Raw genomic sequence first — 10,457 nt, 5'->3', positions numbered from 1 at the left:
ATCTGGATTCAAACAGGTGACCTTCTGGTGAGAGGTTGTGAAGCTCATTATCAAAACCCAAAAGCATCCTGTTCCAATGTGCACTAAAGGTCAGAGCCTGTGAGAATGAGGCTGCTTTCTGAGAATTGTGCTGAATCAAGTTCTGTGCTTTCTGGAGTTCACACAGAGAGGGTCTGTTACTCTGCACAGAAGAAATATCTACAGAATGAAAATGCTGCCAAGGCTGTAGTCATCCGTGAGCAAACCAAGCTCACTCCATTCATTGGGATTCAGTCTATATCCAGATAGCATAATACTGTATTGAGAAATCAGAGGGCTTGTTCATCACTGCACCATCTATACAACTATTCTCTCACATGTTTAATAACTTATTTCTCTGCAGTTCATTACCCATGGGTGTCTCGTTCATGCTACAGCATGAACTGTAGCCTGATTTCCAAAGCGGGATGTATGTTTAGCCTTAGCTGACTTCAGCAGAAAGTGCAGTTGCTCAGCACCTTTGACAAATAGTCTTATAGCTTCACAAACACTGACATCCAGGCAATTTTTATGACTCCCCCTGCCATCATAGTTTATTATCTTAAACTGCTGTGTTCAACACCAAGAGTCAGAACTAGGGTAAGGCTGAGATTTGCATTTTGAAATATTATGGGGTTTTTTGCTCCTTGGCAATGTTCATTAGGTCTGAGTCTAAACAGCTTTGTCATTTCCCAGTAAATGTTCAGCAACCATGTAGTCCACTTCCGATACACAGGTTATTTTGTGGAAATCTGGTACAGAGCTAAACCTGAGTTTCTGCTGTACCGAAACTGATAAGACTCAATTGGCCAATGCGACTATTTACAAAATTGCTCAGCTGGCTGATATAATTAGCCACGTATCATAGGAAATGTGTGGCATATGATTATTATAATACAGGATGACTATATAATAACAACCTATGAACACTGTACAGTTTCAATCAATCAATACTTGAAGTCTTAATTTAAACCACTTAAGCATGTACAGAAATAATAACATGAATGTATATTTTGCAAATTCTGAGTGATGCAGGCAAGAAATAAAGACCAGGGAAAATCTGGATTCAGTACTTACTGGTGAGGATGAAATGTTCATAGAAGATGCAGAGAATGAAGAAGTGTCAGGGACTACTTAGCCTTCATTATCATCATCATCATCATCACACACACACACACACACACACACACACACACATTATAACCTGCAACCAGCAACTAAATAAAATTAATATAATCAAAGAAGGGGAAAGGCTGCAGATCACACTAAGTAAAGACAGCATCAAAGAGCTTATGACCAATTTGAATTAATTTAACTAGGCAGGTCAGATAAAGTTCACCCCAGAGTGCTGAATAAACTTGCTGAGGGAAACCTGGGAAAGGAAAAACAAATATTCTGATAAAGAATGGGGCTAGGCAGCAACACAGTCAAGAAGGATGTGGGTCACAGAATTATCATGAACTGGCAATATGATGCTGTCTCAAAAGTGAATGAAACTTGGGGCTGCATTAAGAGAGGACTCATGCAAGACACAGGAGCTGATCATACCACTCTACTCAATGCTGGCTGTGCCTCAGACAGACTAATTAGCCCAGTTCTGGACACTGCATTTTAAGAAGGATATAGAGAAGATACAAGAATGAGTGATGAAGAAGATTAAGCAGTTAGAGTGCAAGTTGTACAAGTAAAAGCCATGAGAACTAAGTACATTCAGTCTGTGAAAAAGGAGATGAAGGAGGGATATGATTGTAGTTTACCAATATAAAAAAGAGGAAAAACAACTGCTCTTCCTAGCCACAGAGGATAGAACATGAGGCAATGACTTTAAACTGCAACAAAGTAGGTGTAGACTAAAACTCAGGAAAACTCTCTAACTTTGAGAATAGTAGGACAATGGCACAAGCTGGCCAAGGAAGCTGTAGAGTCTCCATCATTGAGGGATTTCAGGAAGATCCTGAAGAGGCATCTGTCTGCGATGGTTTAGGAACAGCACGTCCTGAATCTGTTCAGAAGGTTGGATAAGCTGATCCTTGAGCTCCCTTCCAATCCTGTGATTCTATGATTAACCACTTTGTACATGCCCAGTGCAATTCTAGTAGGCTCAGGATTAAATATCTAGTAGTGCATATGATTTTTTTGCCAACTGACAGGTAATGGAATAAGGAATTTTATAGTTGATCTTTAATATTTGAATACTGAACAAGTCATTTGCAGTAGAAAACTAGGCACAAATCTGTGTGATTTAGGAATACAACTGCTTTAGTTCAAATTTAATTAACTCCCTTGTCTGAACATGGAAATAAGAAACCTTTCTACCAATTATAGCTGAATGACTGGTGCCCAAAATAATTTCTAAACATTTGTTAGGTTCCACTTCATTATAAAGTGATTGAAAATACAGGGCATGTCTACATGTGCATTTTCACTCGCTTGAAGTTTCTGCACAGTAAGTTATTACGCAGGAAGCGGGAATAAGTGGGCATCTCCATGTGCAGGCGTTAAAGTGCACTAACACTGTGTGTTGACTGACTTGGGACTAAAGTTAGCCCCAAGTCAGTCCACACACACAGTGTTACTGTGCAGTCAGGTGTCTACATGTGCATTACTATGCAGTAAATAATTGGGGATCAATTTGATACCTGCACGATGCAGGTATCAAATTTACACCTAAGTCGGCATAAGTCACCATATTTACTGTGTAGTACAGGCATGTACATGTAGATGCATTCCCGTACAATGCAGTAATTTTGGTTACTGTGCAGTAAATGCACACATGTAGAGGCACCCACGGTGTAGTTAGTCTGAATTTAAGCTTTGTGTTACTGTAATTGCCATTAATTCATTTGCTTGAAAGGTTAACTAATGGTGTGAGCAATCAAACTAACTACTGTGAGGTCAAAGGGGGTGGGGATTTACCATACATCTGTGGCAACTGCCTGTATGCATGCTCTTACCCTCTGGTACCTGAGAGCTAAGCTGCACTAGCTGAGCCCTCTGGGAAGGTGAGGGGAAGCACTGTGTTTTAATTTTCATCTACTGCAGGGTAAAAGCATGCACACAGGGAGCTCACATAAAGCAGCTGACATATAGCAAATCCCTGCTGCTTTAACCTCACATGGCTGTGTCTACATCAGATGCTGACTGAGCAGTTGTTATTGTGTAGTCCTTTAGTAATTGTATAAACATGTACTAAATGACTGCGTAGTAACTATAGTGTTTGCCCTTGGCCACTGTATTCCTGGGATGGGGTACTCACTCAGACCTCCATGCCCCTGGGGTTCTGTCCTCGAGGCAGCATTCAACAGAGACTGATAGGATGGTAAACAGCTTTATCTTTATTAGGAGCAGGATTCAGCAACACACACACTCACAGCTTGCAGGGGGAGCCACAACAATTCACCACCAACAAACCGCACTCACAGGGCCTCAGAGGGAAAGACTGAAATGTCCCACTGCAGGTACATTCCCTTCCAGGTACATTCCATATACCACGCCCCCCTTCTTTACTCTGGGAGCTCCCTTTTAAGTAGTTGAATGTTCATCAGTAGCTAATTTAACCCGGAACAGTTCAGGAGCATGGAGCCAGAGGTTGCTAGCACTTGGCTCACTGCTGGGTCTAGCCTTTACCTCTATCCCATTACATAGTCCAGGGGTCAGCAACCCCCGGCATGTGTGCTAAGCATGGCACGTGAGGCCATTTTGGTTGGCACACCACTGCCAGCCTGGGGTCTAGGCAGCTGCAGCCAGCCTGGGCTCCATGGTTGGCAGCAGCTACCCAGAGCCTGGGCCGGTTGCAGCCAGGAGGCTGCAAACAGCTGCTCTGGGCTCCAGCAACAGCAATATATTGGTGGGTGCACATGCACCTCAGAGAGGACGGTGGGGGAGGGCCCTGAGGCAGCGCAACCCTGGCCTGTCCCTTGATGCCAGCATAGAGCTGATGACTGGGCTCTGGAGCCGGGCACAGCTGTTTGTAGCCAGCCTGGGCTCTGGGCAGCTGCAGCAGGCAGCAGGCAGGCTGCAAACAGCTGCGCCAGGCTCCAGAGCCCCAGCATCAGCTCCATGATGGCAGAAACTTCATGTGTACCTCAGAGCAGATAGTGGGAGGGCTGTGCCGCCTCAGGCCCTATTCCCACTGCTCCGAGGTGCACATGCATCCGCCAGTATGGAGCTGATGCTGGAGCCTAGAGCAGCTCTTTGCAGCCTCCTGGCTGCAGCCAGTCCAGACTCTGGTAGCTGCTGCCAACCACGGAGCCCAGGCTGCTTGCAGCAGGGCTTGTAGCTGAGCCCGCCTGACTTCCAACCACTCTGAGCCCAGCTCCGGCCCAGCCCCCCACCAGGATGAGGCTGGCGCTTCCCCTTGCCTGGAGCACCGCACCTTTCACAGGCGTAGCTGTGTGGGGTGGGTGTGTGGTTGGGCTGATGGGCAGGCTCTGAGCTGGGACCTCGGCCAGCTGTGCTGCAGCCCGGGGGCTGGCTCCCCAGGGAAGCACAGGGGCTCTGGTGGGACCAGAGCATTGCTGGGTCGGACTTTGTCCAGTGGTCCAGGAGCCCGGCTCTGTGCGTCCACACATCTTGTTCAGTGTGTTTGTCTGCCTCTGTCTGGTTCTGTGTGTCTGTGTGCACACATGTGTCTGGTTCCGGATATGTATGTGCATGTGTCTGTTCTGAGTGTGTTCTGGTTCTCTGTGTTTGTGCATGTTGTTCTCTGTGTGCGCGTGTCTGGTTCTCTCTCTGCTCTCCTTTTTCTTTCCCTCTCTCCTCTTTCTATTATTTGTCTCTTTTTTCTCTCTCTCTCATTGCAACATGCTCAACAAGAAAGAAATACACAACAGCAAAGGCAACATTTATGATTATTAAATATACTAATATGCAGTGCATCCTGCCATGTATCCCCCTCCCCCCCTCCCATTTTGTTTTTCTGGCATGCCGGCACTCTGGCACCTTCCAAGGTAGACATTGTGGTCTTTTTGGCACTCTGGCCAAAAAACATTGCCTACCCCTGACATAGTCCTTGTAATTCACAGGCAACTTCACCATATGTCCATTCTTAGTTTGCATGGTGCCAGTGGGTGTCTCTGTGGGTACTGGTGGATGATCTGAAATGTAACAAAATCATTGCTCTTGATGGTCTGGTTTTACTTCTGATGCTTGTTCTGCAGCTATCTCTTGAGGTACATCAACTTGTTCTGCTGGTACTGTTCTTTCCTTAGGTGGCTTCTGTTTCTCCTGTAGACACTACCACTGGGGGTTTTTACCACACAGAAACACAGTTCATCCCTTTTTGCCGTAATGGACGCTGGTATCCAACCTGTACTTGTTTGCATCCTTTCTTTCTCCCCCTCTCGTAGAGGTGGCAAGAATGCAGTTGTGTGGTCATAGTGTGTCTTTTGGCACCTTTGAAGGTTTCACAACTTGTGGGAGACATTCGACAGTAGTCTAGGAGTGCCCACTGCTGTTGTAGCAAGGAGGGTACTATGCAGAAGTCTCCCCATCAGAAGCTGTGGTGGAGCATACTCAAGACCAGTAATGGGTGTGTTCCTCAGATTGAGTAAAGCCAGATATAGATCAGGGCCACCCTGCAAAGTCTTCTTAAACATTGATTTGATGGTCTGAACTGTGTGGTTAGCCTGACCCTTGGATTGTGGATAACCTGGACTATGGGCAACTGGTGCCTCCTGAGTCTGGGGGGGCACCCGCTGAAGCCATTAGCAGCATTGGTGGTGGGGATGGGGCTGGTGAGCACCTACAGAAGCCACTGACAGCATTGGAAGCAGGGATGGTGCTGGCGAGCACCTGCAGAAGCCGCCAGTGGTGTCAGCAGTGGGGATGGGGCTAGTGAGCACTTGCAGAAGCCGCCAGGGGCAGTGGGGATGGGGCTGGCAAGCACCCACACAAGGTGGCGGTGGTGGGAACGGCCCTGTCAGGGGGAGCATGTGCCCCCCCTGTATCCCCCTATCAGTCTCCTATGTTCAGAGTTACACAAAGGTGAAGGAGATCATTAGAAGGGACCTGTTGTTTGCAGATGATGCAGCCCTTGTGGCTCACAGTGTTGATGCCGTACAACGTCTCATTCCCAAGTCCTCTGACTCATGCAAAACCTTTGGGCTAGCAATAGATTTGAAGAAGACTGCTATCATGCATCAAGGCTCTGCAGAACCAGTTCCAGATATCATCCTAGATGGTACTCATCTGGATGTTGTTAACCAATTTTTCTACCTTGGCTCGACTGTTCCCAGCAATGTAGATCTGGATGCTGAGCTCACTAGTAGAACTGGCAAAGCAGCCAGGAACTTTCAGTTTTCGCAAGACAGAGTCTGGAGCAATAACAAACTGTGAACTGAAGTAAAAAAAACATATATGAGGCATGTATTTTATCCACTCTTCTGTATGGCTCAGAAACATAGGCGACCTACACCAAACATGCCAAAAGTCTAAAGTGCTTTCATATCAGATGCCTGTGAAAATTCTTCGAATAAGAAGGCAAGACAGGATGACAAATGAGGAAGTGTTATATCCTGCTGGTATGTCATGCATAGGATGTTGATTAGTAAGAAAACCCTCAGGTGGCTCAGTCATGTCAAGCGAATGCTGCATCACAAGATCCTAAAGAATGTGTTCGCCTATGAAGCTCATGAAGCGCTTTGAAGCTCATGAAGGCCTTCAAGAGAGGCAGACGGCTGCACAGATTTCAGGATGTGTGCAAAGATGAATTAGCATCCTTTGGAATTGCTGTGGATGGTTGGGAAAGGAGTGTGGATGGCCACTCTGGTTGGCAGAGTCAGCTTGCAGATGGAGCAAGGTGCTGCGAGGCAGACTGGGTCAAGTTTTGTGATGATCAGTGTCAGAGGAGGAAAGAATCAGAGTATTGCTAGTGCGTGGCTGTGCCCTACCTGGGGGAACAATCAGTGGTGGATGTAGGGTTAGTGGGGCCCCGTGTGCAGCTTCATTTTTGCACCCCGCCCCCCCAGCTGGACCCAGCCAAGAAAAAGAACATTCTCTCTTACCTCCCTCCTCCCATTTTTCATTCTTTTTTTCTTCATCCTCCTCCTATATTATAAGTAAAGAAGTAAATGGAAATAAAGTGAGGTACCTTGATAGTTTTTGTAGTCTAAATTTTTTTTCACAGACCATTTGAAAATTGCTGAGGATCTCGGCGGACCACTTGATCTTTCCAAATGTTGTTTGTACCATTAGCTAACTATTGTAAAGCGCTTTGGACAACAGCACTTTATAAAAAAACCTGAATAACTTTTCCTTGGTCCACCTGAATAGAGTTCTTGAACCACAGGTTGAGAACTTCTGGTCTAGATGAAAGCTTGTATTTGCATTACGCTAATGTGAAAAATGTGTAAACATAAAAAGTATAGATGACACTTGAATGGAAAAATAAAAGTTAACTTCCTCAGAAGAAACGTATTCGATTTGAAAAAATATATATTTATTCAGATAGCTTTTTTTTCTACACTTTTTCATTACAAAATCATCAATTGTCATTGTAAGTAATATTTTGTAAAAAGGCACTTTCAATTGTCAATATTGTCAAACTTGTCACATGTTCCCGACTCATTGTATTTCACAAATTATTTTTAACTTGTTTCAATACAGAAAAAAACGCTCACCAGAAGCATTTGTGACAGGCATTTTAAAAAATATTTTCAGAATGGTTTCTACATTTAGAAAGGTTGGCTGCAAACCGTCACATACTAGTCTATACAAATCAACTGTGATCTCGAAACACAGACCTCTTCATTTTTGATAAAATGAATAATATGTTTCACTTCATCTTCAGAAAGATTTGTGTCTATATCCTCTCAATAGAATTCACTTAATTTCTTACTGCTTCTTAATGCTTTCAGCATTTTCATCCATACTTCTGTCAAAAAACACACAAAATAAATGAACAGTTTTCTTTAGAGATTTACCTCTACTCTGCAATTGCACTATTATTGTGTCACAAATACCATTGATGGTCTCAACAATGATCTTTTTTGTCCCTTTTAAATTAATTTCATTGTCTCTAGTTTCATTGAAAAATAACTTCCTGCTTTTTTTACACTTCTCATCAGGTATATCAGAGGACCTATATTTTCTGTTAATGTTAGTGCCTCTGCTTCCACTGAGCTATAGTCATTTTGAACTTCCATGACAAAAGTTTTAACTGAGGCTAACAATTGTGCAGCATTCAATAAATTTGTATCAACCTTTTGCAGCAATTTGCTGACGGCATTAATTCTGTGAAGTAACCAGTTCCACAAAAGAGTAAAAACAGCAATATCATACTTTTCAAACTTTTCTGCTAAGGATTTTGCTTCAGTTTTTGCATGCATGCGGTTTTTCAGAATTTGATGTGGCTATGTTTAATAAGGTTTTCTTTATATCATCATAGTTCATTTTCAAAGCAAAACAGCATCTGCAGGAGCAGACCACCTGGTGCTACAAATTCTTTTGACTGTCAAATGTTTTTCACTTGCCTGCTCCAAGCGTGATTGTAGCATACTCCACCGATGTGTGGAAACTGAAAAAAAGGCATACACATTTTGAACGAAGTCAAAAAAATGTGTAGCTCCCTCACAAGATTCAGCTGAAGCATTGCAGATTAGATTTAAGGAATGGCTGGAACATGGTATGAATAAAGCAGAGGGGTTTGCATTGTTCAGTCTTGCCTGTAGATCTGAATATTTTCCTGCCATATTTCCGGTGTTATCAAAGCTCTGCCTATGACAAGTTTTTATGTCCAAACCTAAATTTGCAATGATTTCCAAAACAGTTGTCTCTAGACATTCAGAAGTGTGGGATTTTAGTGGGACAAAACAAAGAAATCTCTCTACAACTTCACCATTGTCAGTCACATATCTTAAAATTAATGTTAATTGATCTCACATCTGGTGTTGAATAGTACTTGGCATCCTTCATCAGTGAATAGGTTTCTGAGCGTTTTGCCATTATAACGATGAATTCATCGTAGGTTTGGTGTATTAAAAAGTTGATCTTCCCTGAGCCACAATACTGGTAATTTTTCAAATGCTCTTTGAGAAAATCATCAAATCCGCTAAGATATTCAAGGCAAGTTAAAAAATTACCTTTTCGATTTGACAATATTGACTCATCATGTCCTCTTAGAGGTAGTCCCAAAGAAGACAGCAGTTTGACCATAGCAACAACACGTCTCAGCACTTTCCTCCAATAAGAACTCTCCTTTTCAAATTGACCCAATAACAGAAAATCAATTCTTCCAGATAAATTACGGCATTGAATGAACTTCCACATAGCATTAATATGAGCTTTGGAAGTTTCATGATCTGCAATATCTCTTGCAATGCTTCTCCAATTAGAGAGCACATTGATGACTCTTTGTTTTCCTTTACTATGGTCGGGAATAATTTGCAAATGTAACAGTAGACTGCTTCAGTGGTTTCCAAAAAAAGCAACCAAATTCTCATTTCTGTCATCCCATTTTTCTTCATCCTCAGAAAATGGGACTCATGAAGACCTCTAAATTGCTTTTGTCCTCCAACCTCATACTCTTTTCTCAGATTTTCCATATTACCTACGTTTTTCGGTTTATTTACTAAGAAATATTCTATCATATAAAATGAAACAGATTTTGGCCATAATGCAACCTTCAGGGTAGGTTTCTTCCGTTACTTTGACAAAATTACCAATATTTTGTAGTTCCATTGTCACTTCAGAGTGCACTTGTTCAACTTCTGCAGTCGTTGTAGTATCCCCACAACTCAGCGAACGATCAGATAATTCAGGTGTTTCCTCACCCATACTTTTTTATGAATGTCCACTATTCAATATTTCAAGCTTTTTAAAATAAGATGACAAACTGTCTTTTTGCTGAGCTTCATCTTCTTGCCTTGCCTTCATATTTTTGCGTTTTTGACTGCAAGACTCATAGTGTGGCTTCATTACTGTTAAAAACTGACCTAGATTTTAGGCAGATTAAAGATGTCTGAAAGAGCAGGGGCCTATCTACAGGTTGGCCTGAGCAACCAATTAAGATTAAAGCAGTTAATCCCGTGTTTTTGTAACATCGCTCTGTGTTTTGTACAGGCTCTGTAAAAACAGGATTTTGAACTATTGCATACTAGTGACTATGTGGGCCGGGAGCGATCTGCGGCCCTTTTGCGCACGCGGGCTGTGGCCAGCAGCCCGGGCACGTGGGGTCGGAGAGAACAGGCGACACGCTAAAATTAGTCACGAGAGATCTTCACACAGTGTGAAGTCTCCTCCTCCTGGTGTTCGTGGAGTCCTCCCTTGCGGGGGTTCTCCTCGGAGTTCTCCAAGTTCTTCAAGTTCTCCAACTTGGGCGGAAACCACCCAAGCCTTTTATATGGCTAGCAAGCCAATCGCTAGCCAACACGTGGGAATATTTTAACACAAGCCAATAATGGGGCTCAAATTCTAATACAAATGGCGGGGAATCTTTGTAA

The 10,457-nt window shown here is 43.3% G+C and overlaps 1 protein-coding gene across 1 annotated transcript in view; it reads right to left on the bottom strand.

The window, feature by feature from the left end:
* Positions 1-6,192: 6,192 nt before the first annotated feature.
* LOC112551800 overlaps positions 6,193-10,457 on the bottom strand; it is a 9,057-nt gene continuing 4,792 nt past the window's right edge. Inside the window, exon 5 of the mRNA XM_025214907.1 lies at positions 6,193-6,332. Coding sequence (XP_025070692.1) covers positions 6,193-6,332 — 140 coding nt within the window. The remainder of the gene's footprint in view (positions 6,333-10,457) is intronic.

Source organism: Alligator sinensis, unplaced genomic scaffold (assembly GCF_000455745.1).
Source record: "Alligator sinensis unplaced genomic scaffold, ASM45574v1 scaffold264_1, whole genome shotgun sequence".
NCBI lineage: Eukaryota > Metazoa > Chordata > Crocodylia > Alligatoridae > Alligator > Alligator sinensis.
Note: the sequence above shows the minus strand (reverse complement) of the source record. Positions and strands in the feature narration are given on the sequence as shown.